General features: G+C 41.9%; 1 protein-coding gene across 1 annotated transcript in view; it reads left to right on the plus strand.

Annotated features, from left to right (window-relative positions):
- LOC108880895 (dystrophin-like) overlaps nt 1-26,877 on the plus strand; it is a 169,394-nt gene that overhangs the window by 33,945 nt on the left and 108,572 nt on the right. Inside the window, 37 exon segments of the mRNA XM_018672611.2 lie at nt 752-996; nt 1,832-1,906; nt 1,908-2,001; nt 3,256-3,383; nt 4,879-5,016; nt 5,130-5,240; nt 5,461-5,616; nt 6,005-6,175; nt 6,257-6,448; nt 7,134-7,268; nt 9,332-9,481; nt 9,910-10,071; nt 10,480-10,611; nt 10,930-11,103; nt 11,326-11,481; nt 11,621-11,791; nt 12,526-12,705; nt 13,410-13,538; nt 14,429-14,599; nt 14,763-14,819; nt 15,115-15,258; nt 15,994-16,131; nt 16,228-16,323; nt 16,454-16,624; nt 17,022-17,194; nt 18,170-18,320; nt 19,325-19,500; nt 19,863-19,998; nt 20,503-20,652; nt 20,792-20,944; nt 21,037-21,138; nt 21,380-21,500; nt 22,017-22,234; nt 22,428-22,545; nt 22,645-22,850; nt 23,793-23,947; nt 24,110-24,299. Of these exon segments, the coding sequence (XP_018528127.1) occupies nt 752-996; nt 1,832-1,906; nt 1,908-2,001; nt 3,256-3,383; nt 4,879-5,016; nt 5,130-5,240; nt 5,461-5,616; nt 6,005-6,175; nt 6,257-6,448; nt 7,134-7,268; nt 9,332-9,481; nt 9,910-10,071; nt 10,480-10,611; nt 10,930-11,103; nt 11,326-11,481; nt 11,621-11,791; nt 12,526-12,705; nt 13,410-13,538; nt 14,429-14,599; nt 14,763-14,819; nt 15,115-15,258; nt 15,994-16,131; nt 16,228-16,323; nt 16,454-16,624; nt 17,022-17,194; nt 18,170-18,320; nt 19,325-19,500; nt 19,863-19,998; nt 20,503-20,652; nt 20,792-20,944; nt 21,037-21,138; nt 21,380-21,500; nt 22,017-22,234; nt 22,428-22,545; nt 22,645-22,850; nt 23,793-23,947; nt 24,110-24,299 (5,525 nt within the window).

Raw genomic sequence — 26,877 nt, forward strand, 5'->3', positions numbered from 1 at the left:
ACACTGAAATGGTGCATTATTATACACAATAAACCAAATAATTATTCTAAACAAATCCATCCAAGCTCTGTCAAACTCATTCATCTACGTGTACGTGTACGAAGATGCTGGCTCATTTTTATAATTTCTCATGAGTACTGGCTTTAACAGAAATCTTATCATTTTCCTGTTTGTGCTCATCTTGTAAGATTTTACTGCTTTTCCACAGCTGCCTGGTATTTTCTGTGTATTTACAAGTCTAAATTTTTATCGCCATTCAGTTTTAGATGCCAGTAATCGGAATGCGTGCCCGTGTTCTATGTCTGTGTGTTTGTGTGTTTGTGTGCGCAGTGTAGTAAAAATCTGTCAGCCTGCAGGGTTGCTGACTTCATATAACTGTGTGATGAAATGAAGAGACACTCAGGATTTTTATGAGTTTACACTGTTCTGGAGGCAGTGAGGGGTAGTGGAGCAGCACCACTAAGTTGAAGTAGATTTGTTAAACACCAAACTTTCCATTAAACTCAACTTGTTTTATTCCCTCGTATATTCTGTTTTGTCATCTGTGGTGTCTGTTTTCCAATTTTTTTTTATCCACCAGTGTTTTAACCCTCACTTTGGCCTCTTTCTCCCACCAAGAACTTACAACACAGACTGTGGCACATTTAGACTAAACAATGTAAAAATGTACTTTAAGTCTGCTTAATTAAGTTAAGTACATTTACTCTGAGCCCTTATATCTGTTCTGTTCTGCCTCTGTGTCTCTCTGTAGAAGGTGTGTGTGTGGACTCAGTCAGGGCAGACATAGATCTAATCCAAACTGAGTGGGACGTGTGTGCGAGGGAGCTGCAGGCAGCCCGTGAGCGAGTTCACATTCAGACCCGGGTCAGAGCAGCATCCGCCGAGCTGACAGACCTGGACCAGGCCTTGGAGGAGCAGGACCGGTGGCTGGACTCAACCTTGGCTGCGGATAAGTGCGACGAGGCTGAGCTGAGAAGCCTGAGTGGAGAATGTCAGGTAAGAGTCATCGTCTCAGTCCACATTCACCCTGATCTCCTGTGTGTGACTTTAATCCTGAATTTCACCTCTGACCCTTTCGTCTATCCTCTTAGTTTTAGCTCATGGGGTTGCAGATATTTTGTAAATATTTCATGTTTCACAGCAGAGATGAAACACTTGAAATGATAGTCAGAAATCAAAACAACCATGGGATCAAAATTGGGATTTAGTGAATAGAAAAGTAAGTAAGCATAAGATGGACAAAACCCTCTCTGGTGTGTCTTGTGTGGACTTAAGATTTTTCAGTTTGAGACTAATTCACTTTGAGCATGGGGGGAAAGTCTGTCAGTGTAAAGCATGACTCCATCCAGTGATCTGTGAATTTTCTCTATACTAACACAGTATTTCACTGTGTGTGTTGCAGGTTTCCCTAAATTTTATATAAGAAACAATTATAAAAGTTAATGGCACAAAATGAATGAAATACAAGTAAAATAATATGCTGAAACATACACTTTCCATCTTGTCTCATCATTCTGCATTATTAAAAAACAGAAGTCAATGAAATGTTCAAGAAAACCACTAATCATAGAGGCTGTAACTGGAGCCCCAGCTGCTCTCAGTTCATTAAATGTCATTATTCAGATTTAGCTGGCTCATTTTTAAGTCAAGGGAATAACCCCATCTTGAGTCTATAAAATTCTTCCTTTTTGTGAGTGTGCAATAATAGCAAAAATTATTCCCGCTGAATTATCCATGAACAGTCCTCTACTTTTAGGAGCAGTTACAAATGGTGATAACCCCTCATTACATGCAAATCAATGAACTTTTCTCTTCCTCTTTTCTTCCTCAGTCCCGACTCGTCCAGGTCACTGCACTGAGCCCGCAACTGGAGCAGCTTTCTGCAGAGGCAGGATCACTGGGAGCCTGTGCCCTCTCTGAAAGACAACATGGTGGTGGTATCTGCACATTACGCCTCCACACTGCAGCGGCTACAGAGCAGAGAGCAAGAAGTCAACAAAGGTGCTTCTGAACTATATCAAAGTAATTTGTTAAACTAGCACAGAGGAGACCTGCTCCAAAACTCTGAGAAGGCTTCACAGTATTAATAGTACCATATGCTTTTCATGGGTTTTGACAGCCCTGAGGCATTCTCTCATTTCAGGCAGCTTCAGGACAGGAGATTTAAGCTTTGCTTAAGACAAAGACCCATTTCTCTCGCCTTGCTTGTGGCTCAAAGCTTTCCATTTTATAGGGGGACTGAAAGAGTGATGGCTAGGATCAGCAAAGCCCAGTCCCACTGTGGTTGTGTAAATTTGACATTAGCTTTTATACGAATCCTTGGCCAGCCACAAGTAATAGATGATGCCCTTATATGGCCTCCAAAAGCTCACAGATGCGTGAGTGATTGTGTGTAAGATCATGCCTCCGTGCCAGCTCCCATCTCTACCTGAGGACGTGACTTGGACCTGGAGCAGCCTTGAAAACCAGTCACCGTTTTACCTCTGGAATTTACACGCGCAGCTTCGGGCCAAAAAAGCGAGTCCGTAAGGGGAGGCTTGAATGTGCTTCTCTGCTCCTGACCATAGGTGTGTGTGACTGTGTGTGTGGGGGTGTCTGTTTTGCTTCGCCTCTTGGGCTTTTATGACTGTGAGGATTTGGATGAGAGCCAAGGAAAACCATTTTGTTTCTGCTTGAGGGCAGTTTGCCTCTTGCTGGGACCTCGCTCTATCTCTCTCCCCCTCTCTCCCAGTTACGCTCCATCTCTGCTCTTTGTGTATATAAACATAGCCCGATTATGTAAGCATTAAATCACCTGGTAATTAAAACATTGACAGAAAAGGAGAGGATGAGAGAGACAACTGAGGAGAAGAGCAAGGACACATATAAATGTTACTATTCATTATAAATGAGGTTGAAGTAGTTACACACTGGTACTACTTAACTATTCATTTAATCACCTTTGCAATATGGTTAAATAGCTGTTCAGCCATGGCTTAATAGTGTATTCAAAATGCATCTGGCATGAAATATATGCATGAGTTGGTTAAGAGAGAACAACTAGACTTACTTTAAGAAACATGCTGTCAAACATCTGAGATCCCCTTACAGCATGGAAAACACACACAAACACAGAGAAATCCCAAACCAGTACACTGCCCCCTTGTGGTAGAAAACCTGATGCTTAAGACCTGATGTAAAAGTTTTGACACCCTAACTTAATATTCTGTCTTTTCTCCCCCATTCTGCACAAATCTCCCCCTTGTCTTATTCCAGCCTTGGCCACCCCTGAGACCAGCCAGATGGTACCATGTCCGGTGGAGGGTCTAGAAGCCAGGCTGGCCACTCTGAGGGAGGGAATAGTAGACATCCCTACCACTGAAAGTGCAGTGGAGCGGGCACAGGTGAGTAGTCTCATTGTTCTGATTCTTGTGATTCTTATTTCCAGTTATATTTCTGAGTTTATGGTGCACGTTGTTGTTTAAGTTTGATCTTCTTGTTATCATGTTTTTAGTCTTTAATTCATTGATGCTGCCTGTATTGGTTTGGCCAAAGGTTTTTAATGCCATTAAGGCATTCCTGGTTAGATAAAGATAAATAACAAAATAAAATAAAACTCGTATGTTGCAATAACACACACACACACACACACACACATATTAGTTATTATTAGAATAATTGTTACTGTTATGGTTTCTGTGGAGAGTGTAGCTGATAACATATGTGCCCCCTAGCCTATAAGCTAACAGGATTTCACTCTCAACAGTCACTTTGTTTGTGTTTGTGTCTATGTGCTTGTACATATAACAGACTGAGTATTAATCTGTCTCTTGTCAATCTTTTTCTGGCACACAATAGGCCCTTTATCAGCCAGACACTTCCCTTTGCACTGTATCAAACCTCTTTGTAGAAGGAAAAGGGTGTGTGTGTAGTTGTGTGTGTGTTTAGGTATGTAGTTTTGTGTTGAGAGTTGTTTTTTGCGTTCAGTGTGTGTTGCTGTGTGTGTTTCTCTCCTCCTCTGTCTTCAGTGGAATGCAGTTCAGTCCGAGCTCTTGTTATCGTGGCAGATAGGGCATGGTGCCCGAGAGGGGGGAGGAGGAGGGGTGGGGACTTGGCACATTCTGGGCAGCGAGCCCATGCATGCAACACGGAGCTCCTAACAGCTCAGTGTGGAGCTGCTCAACCAGTCAGTCAGCCTGACATCCACAACATACAGTCCCATGACAGCATCTCTGAGTCCTATTAGCAATTAACTTAATTATCCACTCTAGACAAATGTGGATTGTTTTAAAGATATAAACATGATTGGTTGTTTTTCCTCCATTAAAAATGGTGGCACTTTAACCACAAGTGTAATAACCTGTGTTTTATTTATTTATGGAAAGGTAAGTACATCACTGTACTAAAATACTGTGAAGGTTGTTAATTTAATAACACATTACTGTCTTTGTAGAAATGCTTGTATTTCCGTCCTTTTTCCTCACATTGTTTTCACACTACTACTGTAACAAATTATGTACATGATGTTATGAGGAATTTCATTACATAATTGTAGGTACCCTTTGGAGATTTTGCTTATAAGTAGCACCATAAGGAGCGGATATTTTAAGGAGCGGGTCACTTAGCACACAGGTGCTATGTGATGTTTCAATTTCTATTCCACTGACTAGTTTGTATAGGTTACATACATGCAAACAACGCGAATGAAGCCCCAGTCAGTCAAAGAGATCAGAGATGACCTCTCCCCTCCTCCAAGAGGTTGACTGTTATCCTTCATGTCTCAGTGTAATTTCTGCATAGCAAATTCCTGTCGTGGTAATAAGAGTTTCCATGGTGATCTGGTACTTATAGACAAAGCTTAGACATGTCATTTTAAGCCCAAACTCTTGTTCACCCCAGGGCCTGTGTCTAGACATTGAGCAAACACAGCAAGCCTCCGATCCTGCAGAACTACAAAGATGGAGTCGACTCTCCTCCAGGGCCCGTGAGGAACTGGGGACTCTGCAGTGCATCCTGGGTAGCATGAAGGACAATCAGGTAGAGTAGCTGCCACTTGTGATATAAGAAACTTGCCACTGTATGTTAGAGTTTCTCTCTTTACTGGTAGAGATGTGATTATTAATAACATGGTTGTTTAATGGTGTTTTTAGGTGTGTTTGCTGCAAGTTGAACGTTGGCTGGACGCAGTTCAGGAGCTGTTGTCTCGAGATGCCACAGGGTTGGGCACAGAGAGTCTTCAGGAAGAGCTTAACCAGTGCAAGGTGAGAGGACAAAACAAAAAATTAAAGCATAGGTTTCTTTTTTGTCCAACATATGTTGACACTTTTGTGGCAAAGACGACATGACTTTAACACTTAAAAATCAATTTTACTGTTATTAAGATAGCAATCTCTTAACAATAAAGAGTTGGGATTAATATCTGCAGTGCCTTTAATTTCTCCAAGGTATTATTCCAAAGATTTTTTTCTGTCTTATTACTAGGAGTATGTGAACGAGATAGAGTCAGTGGAAGGTTCATTGAAGCAGATGGGAGAGAATGTGAGTGCTGTACAGGCAGCTGCAGTCCCAGGACTGGCCAAGTGGGGGCAAGATAAGTTGGATGAGTTTCGGGGCAGGTGGGACACACTGAGTAAACAGGTGAGGAAAACTCTTTATGTGAGCTTCTGCTTGTGTTCTGTATGCACAGGTGTGTTGTTTTGTACATGCTTTTCATCTTTTAACAGCCGTAAGGCTTCTTGTTTGGTGTGTATTTGCATATATTCGTTAGCATAATTACACTGATACATGATTTATTTATCTTATGCAGTGAATGTGTCACCATCAATAGTGTCACAATAAACCATCAGCTTAAGTACAAAGTCACACAGGTCTTAGATTTAAAGCTTGGTTTTATGCAATACAGCTGCACTTAATTCAAACCAAAAACCCAGCATCCATGTAGTGAGTTCAATTTGGCTTATAAAGAAAAGTCTTAGATTATTTTGATGGTTCTTTCACAAACCTGATGGTGTATGCTTCCATCCAGCTGCTGAGCCATCAGGAGCGTGTGGCAGAGAGTCAGGAGAAGCAGGTGAATCTGAGGAAGGACTTGGCGGAGATGCAGGAGTGGATGACCCAGGTAGACGAGGAGTTTCTCATGAGGGACTTTGAGTACAAGAGTCCTGAGGAGCTGGAGGCATCGCTGGAGGAGATGAAGGTGAGTGTGTCAGTTCGACTGTTGACTGCTTTATTTGTCTGCTGCTTTCGTCCTCGTCTCACCTGTCCTCACCTTTCACAGAGGGCTAAAGAGGATGTGCTACAGAAGGAGGTGAAGGTAAAGATCCTGAAAGACAGCATCAACATGTTGGTGTCCAGAACATCGCCCCCTGGTGGAGGAAGTGGTCAGGCGCTGACCTCAGAGCTAGAGGGGGTACTAGCCAACTACCACAAACTCTGTGACCGCTTCAAGAGCAAGTGTCACACTCTGGAGGTAATGTGTGTGAATGGTCCTTCTGTATAATTTTTTTGTTTGTGATAATTAGGTTGTTAGACAACATAGTGAATTCAAGTTGTCTTTGAGTTTAAGGTTAAAGACTTTTTCCAGTATAAAAAGCTGGTGTGACACATATTCACACAAAAATAATTCATACTTTTATGCATGAATGGCCCAATTTGTCAGTCAACTTGCAGCTCTCAAAGTTCAGTATGAGAATGACGTGTTGGTTTATGCAATGTGTCATTACATGAGCTCCCATTTGTTAATTTTCATGCAAAGAACAAGAGAAGCTGGAAGGGATACTGGTGATCCTTGTTTTCAGTGCTAATCTGTGAGTGTTAAATCATAGTTTGGGGCAGTTTTTGATTATCAACCCCCAGACTCTGCAGGGTAAAGGTCAGACACGTCACTGAGTTGTGCTTATGCTCATGTATACTCTTTGCCTGAAGTCCATTAGTCACCATCCCATCTTTGTCCTGTGAGTTCTGCTGTTTAATTTGAGTAAGAGACTTATAAACATTTTTTTGAAAGATGCCTCACAGTGAAGTCCTTTAAAAAGTGAGAGTGTATTCAATAGAGCTGTCACTTCTTAGTAACATCATTTGTGTTTCTCTGGCTGTACACAACTGTATTTAAATGCATGTTTCTGTTTGTGTGTGTGTTGGGGTGTGCTGTGTAGGAGGTTTGGTCCTGTTGGATGGAGTTGCTTCAGTACTTGGACATGGAGCAGAGCTGGCTCAACACTGTGGAGGAGAAAGTCCAAGCTACTGACAACCTGCCCGAGAGCACTGAGGCCGTCAATGAAGCTCTGGAGGTGCACAACACACAAACACACTCACTCTCTGTAATCACATTAAATGCCTCATACCTTTCCTCATTTTTTCCTGTTAATTCTCTTACTCTTTTAAGGCAGCGTTCAGTTTCTGGGGATTATTAGTGCTTAACCCATTTACCCACAGTCAGACTCACTAGATTGAAGCCTTCATTTGGGTGCAGTGTGAAGGAATGTTTAAGGGTGACATTTGCCAGCTTAATTCATTTGCTGGATTTCTTTGGGGATCAGCAGCAGCAAAAGGAGAGGAGTTGTAGAGCCCTTATTAACACAAGGTAATGGGGACAGCAAGACACACAACCTGAAGAAGAACATTAGTTACAACATTACATATACATCGCTTTTATTTCAGGTTCAAGTTTATGTGCAAAATTTCACATACTGTACATACTGTTGGATTACTTTTGAATTTAAAATACGCATATTCATATATTCATCCTCCATGGCTGCAGGCACATGCCAACACAAAGTAAATCTGATATCATCTCTGTACTCTCTTCTTACTGTGGAAATGAATCACTTCATTAAGATAAGTTAAGATAAGATAAGATAAGATAAGATAAGATAAGATAAGATAAGATAAGATAAGATAAGATAATCCTTTATTAGTCCCACAGTGGGGAAATTGACATTGTTGCAGCAGCATCAGAGATTGAAGATAGAAAAAAAGGCATAAATCTGAGTAAAGGACAAGATATAAGCAAGATAAAAAACAAATGATATATTAGAATGAATAATATATTTACACCAGCAGTCCACTTCTAATGTTTAAAATTGTATTTATTTCTTTTCTCATTTGTGTTTTTGTTTTTTAGAGGTGCTGATGCTCTATGGATAGATTGAATAGAATAGAATGAACTTAATTCTCCAGCCAATGCAACAAAATTGTCTTTTGTCTCACCCCAGAAAAGTAGAAAAAAACCCAAAACATGTCCACGTCCATCACATCACATTAACAACAGAGATCTCACACCTAAAACCATCCGTTATGTCACAAGTCAAGCTACGTACATTTCTAGACACCCAGAAATGTAGCTCATTCCATCATTAAACATCCAGTCACACTGCATGGAGAGACATACAGTATAAAAGACCATTAGTTTGGGTTAGTTTGAAAATCCCACATTTCCTCAAACCAAATGATCCATTTAATATGTAACTATATGTTAATAACCTCATTGTCTTTGACTTTGTCTTCTAAATTTCTCCTCCTTTCTTTTGCTCTGCTGCTATATCTGTATACTGCCTGCAGCATGACTGTCAAAGTCGCTTTAATCACAGTGCTGCTTCTGTAACATCACATAGTGATGAAGGAAATTGAAGACCCTTGAAGACAATGTCTCTCCTGCTCTTCTTTGTCCTTATGTGTTTTTGGCTGTTTTCGCCCCCCCCCCCCGCCCACTCTTTCTCTTTCTCTCACCCCTTTATTCCTCTGAATGTTGTTCTCTCACCCTTCACCTCCCAGTTCCCTAATCAGATTCATCCCTCTGGGGGAGTCAGGCTGTCGCTCTCTGTGTGTCCATTACCTCCGGGAAGGAAAAGCACATTTAATGACCCCACATAAACAATGACTGTTGTATCCAAACAAGTGCCGTCACTTGACAAGCCTCTCTCTCTCACTTGTCTCTCATTTCTCGTTCAGTTATCGTCTTTTTTTCGGTTTGCCTCCATCTGACACACCCAGCCCAGCAGTTTATGCATCTGTACTCCATCTGTTTGCTCAGCTTTTCTGTGTTTTCTCAATCTTTCACGGATATTAACAAACACTTTGAGCTTTTTGCCCATTTATCGGATTTCTTTTTCCTCTCTGGTGTTTCGTGTTTCCTTGAGTGTTTGGTTTCTTCCTTCGATCTGTGTTTTTACCCACTGCTGTTCTTTTCAGTTTCGATGGCAAATTTTTGGAACTGTGAAGCAGTTCAGCTTTCTTGATCTTTGTTGCAGCCTCATAAAAGAACAATTTGACTTCCTTTTTCCCCCTTTTTGCTTCACTTTGTCTAATTTGCTTAGAATTTTATCTTCTTCTCCATCTCTCCACTTACCACCAGTCTTTGGAGAGCGTGCTTCGCCACCCCGGGGACAACCGCACGCAAATCAGAGAGCTGGGTCAGACGCTGATTGACGGGGGCATATTGGACGAACTCATTAGTGAAAAACTAGAGGCCTTCAATTCTCGTTATGAGCAACTCAACCACCAGGTCAGGACCTTGGCTTAGTGTCATAGTGTCATGTTTGACAAGCTTATTTATTTATTTTATGTATTTTCAGTATACATAATGCATAGATTTATTTTTATCATTGTGCACTTGATACATTTTATGTATTTTTCCAATCATCTAAAAGCATTAGGCATCCTTCTGTTCTATTATAATAAGGAATATGCATTTATGCATCGTCACATCCAGTTAAGAACAACAGAAACAAGCTCTATTGCAGATGAGGTGTATTCCTGAGTATAATGGTTAATAATAGCATACATCTGACATTATATGCAGTCCTACTATCAGCACATGATCATCTCCTTGTAAGCTTCTCTGTAGAATATCACAAGAAACCGAATACATAGAAATACATTCATAATCCTGACCAAAAATTCCAACTCATGACTGTCCGTGTCCTCGTCCAGGCGGTGAACCGGCAGATCAGCCTCGAGCAGCAGCTGCAGACACTGAAGGAGAACGAGCAGGCACTCCAATCGCTGCAGGAGTCTCTGAGCCAGCTGGACCACACGCTCACCTCCTACCTCACCGATCGCATAGACGCCTTCCAGCTCCCACAGGAGGCACAGGTATGGGGCACAGTCACACCCAGAGAAGTCACCAAACAAACTGAGACAGTTGGGGAGGCACCCAAGCCTGATGGATCTTACTTTATAGGGTGTCAATAAATATTCGTAAAATAATAGGATAGATTTGAAGAGTATATTGTTTGGTTGTTAAATAAGTCTTAATTGAGGAATCATAAATAGATTTGTCTTTTGAAATCTCAAGATATCATTGAGTATTTGAATTTCTATTTCATTTGATGGGGATGATGTAGTTTAACATTGTTCCAGTAGAGAGCATTAAAATTAATCTTACATTACAAGTACAAAAACACTCAGAAAACACCCAATGAATGCATAAATACACAAGAAGTAGGGTCTGTGCATTTGCATATTGTACGCTGCATGTTTTCATTTCCACTCCTTCATCAGACCATTGGGGCAGAGATCGCAGCCCACGAAGTAACAGTAGAGGAGATGAGAAGAAGGAACGTAGCCAACTTGCCTCCCCCCACCACTGATGGCAAGGCAGCCCGTGGTGGGACCATGCTGGATCAGCTTCAGGTAACAGTGACTCCTACTGGAAAACATCAGGAACTGCAGAAACTGATGTCAGACTGTTTTTTTTCTGACACCACTGCTACACTATCATTACATTAATAATGCATTGCTCCCATTAACCTTGTGTTTTATGTCCTGGAAATCTTCCTGGAAGCTTCTCATTCATATTTTGCCATCGTTTGTCATGTAGAAAGTGTTTACATGCAAGACAAATAGGAATATGTGGCATCAGTGTAGAAGTATTGTTGCAGTTGTTTGTCATCCAGGTTGTGAAATAGTTGTGTAATTTTGTAAACCCTCCCTTCCTTTCACTCACTGCAGAGGAAGCTGAGAGAGATCTCCACAAAGTACCAGCTGTTCCAGAAGCCTGCTAACTTTGAGCAGCGCATGCTGGACTGTAAGAGGGTCCTGGAGGGTGCCAAGGCTGAGCTGCACATTCTGGATGTCAAGGATGTGGAACCAGAAAAAATCCAGTCTCACCTCAGCGGCTGCATGGTGAGAACCAGACTTCTCTCAATCTTGGTTTGACACAGTCTGTTTAAATGGTTTATTTGTAGCTGCTTGTTATTGTTTGTGAACATTGTAGATGCTCAGCAAATTCTAAAGTAATTACAAGAAACATGAGCAAAAATATCTGCCAACCTAACTTCTTATTTGTGCAGACACAAACTCTAGTCTCTCTCACCCACACTAATTTCTCTTCTTTTTGCTGTGCAGAAATTATACAAGTTGCTGAGTGAGGTGAAGCTAGAGGTGGAGACGGTGATAAAAACAGGTCGCCAGATTGTGCAGAAACAGCAGACCGAGAACCCCAAAGCCATGGACGAGCAGCTTACTGCTCTCAAACTGCTCTACAATGACCTGGGGGCTCAGGTAATTTATTTTTGGGAATATTTGAATCAAATGATTTTTTCTTGTTCTACAAAACACAGCTCATGTGATATTTAGATATATGAGAAAAGTTTGAGGCTCCTTTGTTTTTTTGTGTTTTTTTTTAAAAATCTCTTTACAGGTAACAGAGGGCAAGCAGGACCTGGAGAAAGCTTTGTCTCTGTCTCAAAAGTTCCAGAAGGAGAGCGCTGCCCTGCAGGAGTGGCTGACTACAAATGAGGCTCAGCTCCAGCAGAAGAACAGCTGTGGAGACATGCCAGCTGACATTGATGCTGAGATTGCATGGGCTAATGTGAGCAGCTGTCCTAAACCTTTCATTATATAGTATCTCCCCAGGAGGAGTAAAGATGTGCTTCTGTCTGAAGCCAGTAGGTGGAGCAGAGGGACTGTTTGATTAGTAGGGACACCATTCTTTTTCCCTCTAAAGCTGGAAATGAAGTGTGTCAGCATTATGAGCAGAGGGCAGCTGAGGAACTGTTAAGGATGCCTCAGCTGTGACTTAAACCATATTCCCTGGCAGTCTCTTCCCCCCTCTCTCTGACCCCAATTTCTGTCCAAAAAGGACTGAAAATTTCATATAATTCCACACACTGAAAACACTGAAGCAACCCCCTTTTTTGACCTCTTTGCCCAAAAGACTCCGCAACAGTATTAAAACTGAAACTGCATCAATTTTAAATGAGTCTCAGGGATACACTAAGTCATCAGCAGCACTACAGTGCAAAAAAGTGTGTAGGAAGTTTCTTTCTTCTTTCTTTCTGCCCTTTTTGTTCTTCAAATTAGTTGTTTTTAAATGTTAAGTTGAATATAGGAATATTTACATTCATTCTAGGTTGTGGGATATCATGGCAGATATTATTTTTGTCTTTATTTCTTATAGTTCGTGCCATATTTTTGTGTGTACCACAGTGTATGTGATAAATCCTATTGACAGCCTGCTGGTATGGCAGTAAATTATTTAAACATGGAGGCCATTACCTGAACCTTTTTAATACATTATACCATATATGTGTATTGCTCCACCAGGGCCTGCTGAAGGAGTCAGAGCGTCGTAAGGTGGAGCTATCTGGCCTGATGGAGACCAGCGCTGGGCTGCAGACTCTGGTGGAGGGTAGCGAGGCTCAGCTGGAGGACACACTCTTCGGCCTCAACGAATCCTGGGGCCGGGTCCGCACCTGGACCGAGGACTGGCTTAGCGCCGTGCTGGTGAGAGCAAATATTTTGTACAGTAAGGTTTAATAAATAAGGAGTTGCTGTGTTCCTTATTCTGTTTTGTCAGAGTAAGTAAATTCTCCCATCTGCTCCCATCAAGTTTTTATGAGCATGCGTGTATACAATATTTTAACTTTACTGTGCTAAAAGACTATAAAGATATTTTTCTGGATAATGAGAAATGGTTTTCATGTTATTCGTGCATTTATCATGTTGAATTTACAATTTAAGCACACATGGTAAGTTTTGAAATTGTAAAAAGTTTATTAAATTCAACAGTAGTTTTTCCTGTCCTTGTAAATATTAAAAAAAAAAAAAAACAGCATTGCAAGACTTTCTTTGATTTACACTCCATATGGAACATTTCCTCATTATACTGCATAAGTCAAGTGATTGCAGTAGTGAGGAAGAGAAATAAACTTCAAATCAAGAACAAAACAAGGCCATGCAAATCACTTCTTCAAACAAAAATATATTTACCATTTAAACAAAGAGACTAAGAAATGTTTCTTTTGTAATTATGCGCTACAGCAGTTCATGTAGAGGTTATGGAAAACTTTCATAATTGGTAAAAGGTCTTTGTTTTAGATAAGGTAGAAAATGGGGAAAACACAGAATCACCTTAAAACAATAATGAAACTTTTCTTTATGTCCAAATCAAAACACCAAGCCCTGTGTTCTTCTTTGTTTTTGTGCAGAGTCACCAGAATGAGGTGGAAATTTTTGATGAGAACTTGGCTCACATCAGCACCTGGCTCTATCAGACCCAGATCCACCTGGACGAGGCTGAGCGGCTTGCCCCGACAGAAAGGGAAAAGGTGGTTAAGGTAAGAGATAGAGTTGTTACAGTGTGAAAGAGCAAGCATTTGTATGATGAATGGGAGAATGGCAGTAAACTGTGGATACTGGACACCCAGTATTACTGGTCCTGTCCTGTTGTCATTTCAAGGTTATTAATTCATACTATTTCATACTGATTTTCAGTAAAGTCTGAAAAATATGTAAGAATTGGCTGAGCTTATGCCATAACAAGCTTAGAAGTGTCAAATAGTAGTTTAGAATTGCTTTATGTAAATCACTGCCTCGGGCAAGGAAATGCATTCTGTGAAAATCCATCGAGGAATATTCCTCCTGTTACCTTCTGGGACAGAGAAATCTCAATGCGTTTTCATATGAAGGGATTAGTGGGATAATGATCAGTCTTTTCTGAATGTATCATTTTGGGTTGTCCTCTGTTGTAGCAGAGATTTTGTTTTGCTTGGTTAGGATGGAAATTTGGTTAGGAGCACACATATTTGGACACTAGTGGGATATTTTTTTTGTGTAGTTATTAATAATAATTGCCAATTGTCACCATGCTTCGCCACATAGAATGAAAAGAGAGCAAGATATGGTCAAGTTAGGGGCATAAGAGAGGTTTGTTGAGGTATAGGAGAGGATGGGAAAAGATGAGAAACTAAGCCTTATTTGTTCGTGTCAAATACTAGATCTAACAGTTATCTTAAATTCTTAACATTTCCCTTCCTTTCACCATGACAGCTGAAGGTCTCCACTAAATATCAGCTGGTCCCTGAGCCTGCTAACCTTGATCTCAGCACATGCTGTGCTAAGCTCTCTGGTCTGACCCAAGGCTACTCTGCTATCCAATCTGAGAGAGAAAGACTGATAGCATAAACTGATAAAGTAAATGATCAGCTACTGTGTGGTCTGTCCTCAGAGCATGCTGGAGGAGCTGGAGGACATCAGTATGCGTGTGGACAACGTGAGGGACCAAGCCATCATCCTGATGACCAGCAGGGGGCCCGCCTGCCGAGATGTGGTGGAGCCCAAACTGGCTGAGCTCAACTGCAACTTTGACAAAGTGTCCCAGCATATCAAAACTGCCAAGGTACAAAAGCACAGACTGTTTGCAAACTAACATTCATTATTGTCTTTACCAATGAAAAGCTCAGTGTGAAATTCAGTCATGGCGTGAGCACAAAAGGTTAAATTGTCAAATAGAAAGCAGACTGTTCAATCAGTGTATCTGTTCCTTGTCTTTTGGCATTCAGATGATGACCAGCCTTGAGTCAGGCAGTGTTGAGATGAACCAGCAGGCATCTCAGCAGGTACCAGAATCTCACATTAGTACAAGCTTCAAGGGCCATTAAATCATATCTTTAAGCAAAAGCAGTTCACCACAAAATACTTACCCAGAGGGAACATATTTTATTTTAACCAAACTGCGTTAAAATAGCTGCAGAGAGTTTTTAAACAAAACACCACATGGCTCTGTTTGGAATCACTGTAGTATCAAATTACTCTCAGCTGATCATTTTTTTTGAGCATGCAGTCTGATAATTACATTCATCTGACCGGCTCTGACTGACTTGCCAGAGGTGTGTTGTTGCTTTTTCTCATCAGGTCGTTCACAGCCAGGAGATCCGCACAGAGAGTGAGACCCTAGTCCCCAGTGAGGTGAAGGACCTTCAGGCAGAGCTCCAGGACACACTGAGGACTCTGCAGCAGCAGCAACAGGACCCGGTAAACGTCCTGGATGATGACAAGGTAAACAAGGTCACCAGTTTCCTTTTATAGCATTTTCATGTAGTTTTTAAAACTTTCAAAGAGACATGATTGACAACAATGGAAAGAAAATGAGAGGCAAAATAGTAATTGCCTCATTAAAATGGAGACCTAAATACTGTAGTATTGTGCCATGGGGAATAAGCACACTGTCTATTCTCTGGTCAAAAGTTTCAATTAAATCTCTAGCAATTTTCAAGAGAAATTTCAGAATGCGTGTGCAGAAAATTGCCCCAGGTTACCTATTATTCTCTTTTTGTCCCTCTAAACCTGAGGTTTTATGAGGTTTTCTATGAAGAATATGCCGGGCTACAGGCTATATAAAGCTTCCACCTGATAAGACGAGCTTTGATTAGGCATTTCAAGGCCTGACAACTCTGGAATTCAGTCTTTGTTATCAGGGTTTATGACATTAAACATACCAGCTGAATAAATCTGACCAATCCAAAGCAAGGTCAGTGTTGCAGTTGGGAAGCTGTTATTGTGTTTTGAACAGTATTTTCCTGAAGCAACCTTTCAGCACACTGTTTAGCAAAGGAGCAACTCATGGCTCATGTCACTTTCTGGTGTGTAAGTTATTCTTTTTTTCATGCCTGTTTAGTGGAATATAGATTTAAGATACATTGAAGTTATATTGAATTACTAGATTTTATATAATTCTATCTTGCAAAAATATTCGAATTACATCTGACCTTTTACCCTCTCTGTCTGCACCAGATGGATGAGGAGAAAGCCAGCGTGGAAGACCTGCTGAGAAGGGGAGAAGAACTGCTGAACCAAACTCCAGACGAGGGCCAGAGGGAGGAGTTGAGACTTCTGCTGCTCCGGCTGCAGAGCCAATATTCTGCTCACAGGGTGAGATGCATAAAATATAAGTTTGTCTTCATTAAGCTGGGCTCTGTGCACTCATGCATTCAGATTAACTTGTGTTTGTGTGACTGCCTGCTTTAGGAGCTGAGGGTGCTACGAATCAGGCAGGTAGACGTCTCTGTGGCATCGTCATCTTCTCACAACTTCACAGATCAGACCAGAGAGTTTTCTGCCGAGGTGAGGGATTTATGCATGCACGCATACATATGGTGTACGCATACACACTAACTAGGAAGTCACTTAAGTCACTGAGTTGTGTCCTACACTTTTCAATTTATCATTTTTCCCCTGCTTCTCTGTGGTGTAGGAGATGTCTGCAGCGGAGCGTAGCAGTGCTCCTTCACTCAGTCCGTCCGATTACCTGTTGGACATCAACAAAGTGCTCCTTGCCATGGCTGACAATGAGCTGCTTCTGAACTCCTCTGAGCTCAGTGGGGGGCTCTATGAAGACTTCTCCAGCCAGGAGGACATACTGAGGGTGAGTTGCCTCTCATACTTTTATATTTTATAGCGCTACTTTCACAAAATGTCACAGGAAAAAAAAAACAAACAAAAAAAAAAGTGAAAATTTTTGAAGAAATTATTTAACAGAGAGCACTAGTTCTGCACCTTGGAGAGGGCCTCCCAGTGTCAGGGTGTTCTGGCATCAAATACCTTAAATCCTCCTTTTTTGAAATTTTTATTAAACCTGTCCTGTCAAGAACTAATCAGCAAAATATTAAAGTCAGTTTGTGTCAGATAACCAACTGCCACAAATAAAAGTGATGTGATTTTCTTCTGTTAGCGTGCTTGTTCCATGGACTTAAAGCCACTGTTTCAATCCAGTCATTTTGCTGCCCCTTTTTTCCCTTTATCCCTCATTTGTCTTTCCACAGAATATCAAAGAAAATCTCGAGCATCTGGGCGAGCAGGTTACGGGGATCCATGAGCGCCAACCTGACGCCATTCGGGACGCTTCGCCCGCCGAGGTGAACCAGATCGGAGACGCCCTCACGCAGCTCAACGCCGAGTGGGACCGCCTCAACCGCATGTACAACCACCGCAAGGGGTGCGTGCACCGGCCTCACACACAACCAGTATAACAGATTACACTGCACTTATACTCTTTCAGGCTTTGAATCAAAGGTGAGCAAATCATTCACAGAAAATGTTGTGACGGGAGAGAAGTGAACAAGCCGCTATTTTCAGACGTGAATGTGTGTGAATTTTTTGTCAGGATATTTGGTTGAAGCTGCAGGGACATTAAATGCCAGCTGTCCGCTAGTCAGGAGACAGCAGGAACAGATAAAGAGATAGACTAGAGCACACACTTCAACACATGCATGCACCTACACACACATTGACCTTGATTACTATCAAAACAATTCCTTGGGCATAAACAATCTCATGCCTATTCACTCACTCACTCACTCATTCACTCCCTCATACACACATACACACATACTCACAGTGGGTGACCTTGACTCCCATCAACACTGTTCCTTGGGCATAAACAGTCTACATTTGCTGAGTGCAGTATGTGCACATGCTAGAATAAACTAGTAAGCTAATTTTAAAGATTGTGGACAAATGCAGAAGCTCTCTGTCTGTAATCACAATAACCTCAAGGCATCATTAAAAATCAAAGAATGGAGTATATTTTGTGAAATTACTCATCCAAAACTCATTTCCTCACCTTGTCTCTCTAATCAGATTTGTTCTGCTCCAAGCGACGCTGTAAGAGGAAATAGCCCTCATGCAGACCATCAAAGTGATAAAGATCTGTTTTTTGTATTAGGCATTTTAAGTAATCAGCTGTGTGGTCTTTGCTGATTTATTCACTCGCGTCGCTGTGAACTTTCCAGTGTTGTCAGGGGTTCCTGATGGTAATGGCATTTTCTAGTGTTTAATAGAGGTCAACTCTTCCATTTTTCCTTATCAAAATCTGTAGAATTTCCACAGTTTTATCCCTGTTCATATTAACTTGACTAAAATATGAACTCAGGTTTAGGTTTGACAACAACATGCTTTGTGTTTGCTGCAGGAGTTTTGACCGTGCCATAGAAGAGTGGGGGCAGTTCCACTGTGACATGAATGACCTGAGTCAGTGGCTGACAGACACAGAGGCGCTGCTGTCTGAGAGCGTTGGCCCTAATGGACAGCTGGACCTGGATTCTGCACGACAACACCAAGAGGTCAGTGGAGGGTGATGGGGCATCTGGAGGTCTTAATGGACGTTTTGTTCGAATGTGTGTGACTGCCAGATTTCACATGCATACTGGGGTATTTCCCATGGTTTATTCTTTAATATATCCATTTTCATCACATCAGATACTTTTGTATTTGTGGATCATTTTTGACAGTGTCAATGTACCCAAGGCATACCACATTTCTCTGGATAAACCCGTAATTACTCAAATATAGTAATAATATTCCATATGTATATAAGCAAGATTATTACCCTCCCAGGATGCCACAATAATATGTTTGAGATATTAGTAGCTGGATGGTTGGAAATGTTAGCCAGGAGATAATTGCATTTTGTTCCTCTAAGGGAAAGAGTAGTGCTATACTATACCTGATAAACAAACACACTGCACACCTAACACCTAACATTATGCAGAGCGAGAGATGAGAGAAGTGAACTGAAGAGTAAGATGAGAAAGGGCCTCTAATTTTGCTTTGTTTGATTACTAAAGCGGCAATTTCATTTCCAAGGGGGAATTAAATTCTCTAAAGCCGCAGCATTATCGTTGACAGCACCACTGCCATTAACACCTTTTATCAGTGGGATTTGCAAAGCTTGAGCTGCGCTCCGTCTGTCTTGCTCTTTTACATGTTCTCACAGTTACTGAGAATGAGACAAGGGATCAGGTGGATGGGAATTGAGAGATCAATTAGCTGACTCACCCTTCAGCGGACATTACAATCACTCACCCGACTTAGCAGGTCTGTCTCGGCAAGTTAAATCTCTCATGGTGTGAACTAGAGATTTGGCAGCTTAAATCTTGATTTGCCACGAATCATGCCTATGTGTCAATCAGAGATTTGCCTGGAGAGATGGGCTTGAGCAGGGGATTTGGCCCTGAGTCAATCGGCTTATTCTGTTTGATTGATCCCCGTTTCCAACTTTTTTTTCTTTTCTTCTTCTCACTCTCTCTTTGTGTCATACTCTTTCATTCCTTTATACACATTTTAGGAGCTGGAAGAAGGCCTTGCCAGTCACCAACCTGTCCTGGCCATACTAACCCAAACTGGGGAGCAGATAATTGGGCAGCTGTCATCTCTTGATGGACCACTGCTTGAGGAGAAGCTAGACACTCTGGGCCAGCGTTGGAGAGCTGTCAGCTGTCAGGTCCTGGACAGACAGCGCAGGTAGTGTATCCATGGAAACACAGGATGCAGTGCCATAAAAATGAGACCGTATGGACCTAAAACATTAAGGGGATGTAGTCAGATTTGGATTTTGACACCATACATATTTTTTGGTGTGTCTTGATAATAAAACATCTTAGTTTTACAGTAGAATGTAGCACGGAGGTTAGTGCTCGCTCTCCATCACTGACAGACTTTGTTTCTTTATCAGTATTTGGCAGGTTAGTGATATCAGTGTGGTAAATCAGTTTATAACAGTAATTTAAATGGAAATTCTGGGAGTAGGCCTGCAACCAGCGGGAAATGGAGATCCTCATCTGAGTATGTAATACATGTATGTGTGTATGTGTGTGTGTGTGCAGGCTGGCTGGAGAAGACCCGGCCCTGTCAGACTTGGTGAGAAAACGCGAGGAGTTGGCTGTATGGCTGCAGCAGGCGGAAAACGCTGTCAGCTCCCTACCTGTCACTGCCACTGACAAAAACCTCAAAGAACTTAAGGTATAGCGAGGCCCAAAACTTTCCAAAGATAGTGTGATTCATGAGAGCGCAGAGATCTCTCTTCCTGCTTTAGAGCTGGCAGATTCAGCTATTTTTATGGTCAGCTCTGACTGTGTTGGTGTTTCCCCTTGTTCTTTTTCCCCAGTTGCTTTACTGTATCTACAAGTTGCTCTCTGTGTCTCAGTCTTAAAAAAACCTGCCAAAGTCTGCAAACATACACAGAAAACTTAACTCTGACAATTCTTGTTTTGAGCAATCCAGCTTTGTTGAAACAAATAAATTCACTCAGTGTTTTCTGTCTTTATTCCTTCTTGACAACAAGCTCAGCCAGACTTTTGCCCCCATGGAGACACATTGTGAAAAGTACAATGAATGACGTTGTGTGGCTAAGCAGAGCAGCTGTTCTGCTGCTTACCCTCACAGAAGTACTTCTTGATTTCTTTTCTCTTCTTTTCTCAGTGATTCTTTGTGAAATTAAGGTCCAGTGCATTCTTTTCCTTGCAGGCCCTCGCTGAGGAAATGGATGCACAGAATGAACGTCTCGGTTGGCTGAACAAGCACGCTCCTCAGACCCTTGCCAGTCCCAGTGTGAGCCCTCAGAGCAGAGACCAGCATGTTGGCAAACTGAGAGCCATCAACCTCAGCTGGAGCAAGGTAAGAGATGTACCGACACTGGATCCCTGTTCACATTCCAACTATTCCAATTACCTTTTTAATAGTTTATCTCTACCGTCCTCTTGTCTTTTTCTTCATCCCTAGTTTACTCATTCTTTATTCTGCATTTACCCTGCAGGTGACCCATGAGTTGTTGGACAAGGTGGGCGAGGTGGAGGCAAACCTGCAAAGTCACGCACAGTTCCAGGACAGGATGGACAGACTCACTGACTGGGTTGTCGTTACGCACCAGACAATCATGACCAGAGGCCTGAACCCTGTACAAGCACAGGTAGATCATACCCAGAATACATAACACACTTAACCTCACTGAATGTCCACTTACCATTCACACAAACTAAAATCAACTCTTACCTGTCACAGGCTCTGGAGGCCTCCATGAAAGACAGGAAGAAGGACCTGGAGGAACTCTTAGCTCATTCTATAGAGCTACAGAGACGACAGCAGCTTCTGCCTCAGGAAAAGGTCCCAGTTTCCATAGTGATATCATTTAGTAAAGAACCACTTCTAATTGTAGCATATAATTATACCATATTGCATTGTTAAAGTGCCACTACCCCACTTTGGGTAATTTAGTTTCCTATAATTTATTAAGGTTTAATTAGCTGTTTTATTAAAATCTGGATACACTCTGTTTCCGTGTGGCAAACATTTTGTTCCTGATCATTAATAATACGCATGTCCCTCTGTGCCCTTGTGTGTATAGAGTAAGGTAGAGCAGCTGGCAGGTGATTGGAAAGCCCTGGATGGACGACTGAGGGAATCTCTCCAGCCACCCGTCTCTCCATGGACACAGCACCAACTTGTCGTTCAGCACCAGCAGCTTGGTAAAGAAGATGAAACTCACTTTTTAAAATTCGTGATTTCTCTCATTTCTGCATCACTAGTTCTGTCTTTATAATACATCAATGGCATCGAGGGGATGAAAAGACTCAATACAGTCCCATGTATTTAGCCTTTGATAAGAGAGAAATAAAAAGACATTTGAGTCTTATGTATCATTAAACATGTAAACATGCGCTTGTATTAGAGGTAATAAGTACCCAGGTGGCAAATTTGAAATTTTTAATTGGCTCAACTTAATCTGGAGCATGAAAATGCATGATGAAATAATAAAAAAGACATGAGCAACAAGTCCTAGTTGTGCAACAGTAAAACAAATCCCGATGCCTCATTCATCATGATTTAGTGTGATGCCACCATCCTCTGAGAGCCATTTGACAGCACCTCCTCTCTCACTCGAACATCTTTAATGTTCATTGCATCATTTCCTTTTAAAGAAGCTCTATATGTCAACATTACTTCCCTTGAGCTCCTCGCATTTTCTCCGCCCCTTGTTCCAGTGTCTGCGGTCCCCTCAGCCGTGCAGATGGCCAGTCTGGTGAGCGAGGACCCCCGCCACCAAACCCCGCACACGCCCGACACCGTGGCGCCCACTGACCTCAACCAGACAGCCACCGAACTGGCAGACTGGCTCCTCCTCATCACACAGATGCTCAAGTCTAATATTGTCACTGTGGGGGACACGGAGGAGATCAGGACCACCATGGGACGTCTTCAGGTGAGAATTGAGGAGAGGAAAGGAGGAAGGGAGGGAAATGGGGGAGCCGTTTGTGTGATAAATATTTTTCAGTGGAGCAAGGTGTTTTTTTGGGTAAAGTTTAACTGCTGAATATGATCATGTGTACTCTACATTTTGTGTGAATGTGTTTGTGTGTTCTTGTGTATTTTTCCATGTGCCTCATCCCTGGCAGGTGACAAAGAATGACCTGGAGCAGCGTCATCCCCAGCTAGAGGACATTTTCACCCTGGCACAGAACATCAAAAACAAGACCTCTAATGTGGACGTTCGCACATCCATTACTGAGAAATGTATGTACAGAGCAGGACGATCACAGAACTGTGATCATCAAGTCAGTTTCACTTTTGTCCCCCACCCCGTTGAATATGCATCTGTCTCTGTCTCTCTAGTGGAGAGGGTACGCAGCCAGTGGGACAGCACTCAGCATGGTGTCGAGGCACGGCTCCAGCAGCTGGATAACATGACTGGCCACAGCAACCAGTGGGAGGAACAGAGGAAGGAGGTGAAGGCCCTTATTGGGCACAACGAAGGACGTTTCCACAACCTTCTTCAGCAGTCCAGAGATCCCCTGACTAAACAGCTTGCTGACAACAAGGTTAGGAAAAAGTTTCACCGCTAAACTTTCTCTCGATGTCCTCAGGGTGTCTAATGCCTGTCCTTCCTGAGGTCATTTGCTGTGAGTCCGTATCCTTGTCATTACGCTAGATGAGAAATTTACTCAAAGGAATTTGTCTCCTCACTTTCCAAATTGAGAGAAAAATATTAGACTAAACCAAACTTTACTTCATAAAGTATTAGAGGTCCTTTACACATCCGTATAAGTCTGTACAAGGTGGGAATGAATGAATCACCTCTCTGCAGTATCACTTTGAACCTTAATAACATTCGTACACCCACATCATCCATCACTTTAATTTGAGATGATGACTTGGGCGAGGGTATCTAGAAACAAAGTCTGCCTCATGAGGCATTACAGGAATCAAACACTAGAGGGCAACTAAGCTTAACACAATCCAGCACAATTAGATACACAGCTACCCACTCCTGGTTTGTGTGGTCTTGTAACGATGAGTAATCGTCCATTTAAAAAGGTGAAGTGTACCTTTTTGTTGGTAGAATATGTGCTTTGGGGTCATATATGGATGATTTATTTGCTAATGCTAAATTTAGAGTAATAATCTGGCTTTATGAATAACATTTGCGTCTTATGTAACCTGCTTGATTAAGTAGAGGTTAAACAAACAATATCAAATGGCTGGGCAGTAGAATAACTAATTTCTTTTGTGTTTTTACTGCCTGAAGTTTGATTTAATTTTATTGTGTTTAGAGAATATGTCATTAGTATTCTAGCATATCAATTTGTCTTACTAAAAGCAGATGCCAAAGCCTCAAGAGTGTATAGAAAACAATGCAGGCAAATGAATAATTTAAGTAATGCTAACAGGGCCCTTCACAGTGACTCATAATGTTTGAGTCACATCTGTCACATTTTCAGTGTCATTATGACCCTAATGTCACCGAGTTGATTGCTTTACAGGCGTTCCTCCAAGACCTGGGCCGAGGCCAGGGTGCAGTGGCAGCCTTCAACGAACTGTCCGCTCATCTTCTGCGGGAGTATTCCACTGACGACACCAGGAGAATCAAGGAGGTCACAGACAAACACAATGCCGCCTGGAACAGCATCAACAATAGGTGCGCACAAACTGGCCTGTCTAGCTGTCTGTATGCTCATATGTGGCTGATGTTTCAGGCAGTGTTTAATAATGTACTGACTGCTACAGTAGTTATATGTTTATAAATTGTGTGTTTTCTCATGTGTAGTCACGTATTTGACTCATCAATATCGATTGGCAGGGCAAGTGACCGTTATGCTCAGCTGGACAGTGAACTGAAGGGTCTGCAGATGTCTCTCAGGGAGCTGGAGTCCTTCCTCAAATGGCTCCAGGAGGCGGAGACTACAGTCAACGTCCTGGCTGACGCCTCCCAGAGGGAAGACCTGTCGCAGGACTCCGCCCATGCAAAGGAGCTGAAGCAACAACTAGAGGTAGGACTGTAAATTGATAGAGAAACTGTGAATCTATGCACAGGTGCTAGCCTATTATCTCAGTGTCATCCTTCATTAATGCATCCTTCACCAAGTGAACTGAGGCTGGGCTGGGCTGTGTGTGTATGTGTGTGTGGGTGCATCCACGTGTATGCGGCTGGTTAAAGGTGTGTGAATGAGAGGGCATACAGAGGGCATGTGAGTGCTTGTATGCATTGAGTGCGACTCATTGATCGCCTTGTCCTGTGCTACTTAGGATTCAGAGTGTGTGTGCGTTTTTGTGTATTTGTGCTTCCTCTCACTAACTTGTCATTTACCCAGACCTTCCCCCTGGGATCTGTTGACGCATATCATCTTATGCTTTATGTAACATTTTAATCCCCAAATCACTTCACCTCACCCTTTCAACAGATAATCATCATCAACAGACAATAATCTTTCTTTTTTTAGCAGCTCACTGAAGTTGTCCTCCTCTTTCTTGGATTGTACACTGAGGAACTTTCATTTGCAAAACCTCAGATTTTTTGACAATTTGGTATATGTGAGTGTATCCAAGCTTCCTGTTGCTTTTTGGATAAAGTCCTTGTCCTTGAGAAAATGCTGCAATGTCACATCTTTCAGAACTGAAAGCTTTAGTCCAATAATAACATTGTTGGTTTCGTTGTCTTGAATGCCACAGTGCCATCACTCCCATTCGCATTGTCAAATTATTTAAAAACAGGGCCAAGGTTATAGAGAAAAATGACTGAAAAGTGAATCACTGCATGAATGGCCTCAAAGATTTCTGAGAATTCATTAATTGGGTGTGAACGTGAGCCTTAAAGACTTTTGCAGCTCATTTTTTAGGCCTGGCTGGATTTGGTTTCTGCCTAATGTGACTCTGATAATTGGGAAGAAATGGATATTATATCGCTTTCCACATTTATTGTATCAAACATAATCCATCATTATAAACCCTTTCAAAAGGACACAAACTGTATACTGTTAGACTTTACTCCGAAAAAGTCTGTCGAAGTCATCTCAGAGGTCCTGTGTGTGGTAAATGTGGTAAAAGTAACTGAAATTTAAGTAGTAAGTATTGAGGCTGAAATATCAAGAAATACTGGCATACAAGGATATCAGTGGATCTCTCTCTGAATTTGTTATTGCCCACTGACTCTAGTTCATCCTCTTTTTTCTCTCATTTTTATCTCTCTGTCTCAGCTGGAGTCAAGATTGATGGATGGCACTCAAGTTTAGAAAGTGGGTTAATGAAACAGAGCCAGAATTTGAGCCATAGAGGACGCATGTCGACATCGACAGTTGTCCCCCCAACAATTTTATTAACTCACAGTGACTGCTCTGCCGCTGTTCTGTATCGAGTTACTTTAATCACAGTTTTTGGCCACAGGCCACTGTCATTCTGACTGCTGGTTTGATATTATGCCCTCACTTGATTGGTCAGGGGTACTGACAAATACAAATGTGGCACATTAACTGAAATTTCCTGAAAATGTAGAGGCTGAAAGCTATATGATCAAAACTCAACTGAGGCTCTGACACATTTTGCCATAATGATCCACCGGAGTAACCAATTTCAGTTTTTCCCAAACTTCCCAAAATGTTTAACTATTCAATTAATGTGTGTTTTCTTATAGGCGGTTGTAAGTAAATTTTGGCACTGGAGTTACAAGGTGATGATAGATATAATCTCCTATTATGGCCATTGTAGTTTTATATTGCCTTACCCATTTACAGTACATTGTACATATAAGGTTTGTGTGTGTGTGTGTGTGTGTGTGTGCGTGTGTGTGTGTTGACCATAGCAATGTGAGTAGCAGAGACATACATGCCTCCTACAACCTCTTAGCTGAGACCCGTACTGCCATTAACACAAAGCCAACAAAACACTCAGTCGCCCTTGTAATTCCCTGTGAAGCAGAGTCGATTCTCTGTTGGAATGACTTGAAATGGACGCTGTATCCAGTTAAACCTTCTCTAAACAGAGCTCTTCAGTAAGCTCATTGTGATCCCCTCTCTCAGTGACTGTGTGTATGTGTGTCGTGTGTTTGTGTTAGTGCACGAGCCTGTCGGTAAATGATGATTATTTGAGCTAGGCTGTGGAGGTAAGCTGCATGTTGGTGAAAAAGGAATTTATCTATGTTTGTTTATTTGAGTGCATTTCTCCTCTGTGCCTTGGAATCTCCCTTCAGTCTGCATAACCTGATACTAGATGCAGGGACCAAGTGCTGTCATGCATCCTGTAACGCTACACTGAATACACCGTTTGTGTATGTGTGTCAGTTTGTGCTCATTTTAAATGTATGAGTCACGGTTACAGGGGAACCGTCGGTGCAAAGCGTGCTGCTCTTAGGTGGTGCAGAGGTTTTCATCCTCACTTCAAATAAACGCCTCTTGTCTTTCTGTTTGGGAGAAAAGAGTGTTTTTCAGCAGTACTTCAAATAAAAGTCCAACAGGGATAGAGAGAGTCATAGAGAACATGAATACTCACCTGTGTGTAATACTGTGTGGTCAGTGGCTCTGCAGGAGCTGAGCGGCTGCTTTATGATAATCTCTGCTGATTGTGCACCAATCTCTG

This window comes from Lates calcarifer, linkage group LG7_1 (assembly GCF_001640805.2).
Source record: "Lates calcarifer isolate ASB-BC8 linkage group LG7_1, TLL_Latcal_v3, whole genome shotgun sequence".
NCBI lineage: Eukaryota > Metazoa > Chordata > Actinopteri > Centropomidae > Lates > Lates calcarifer.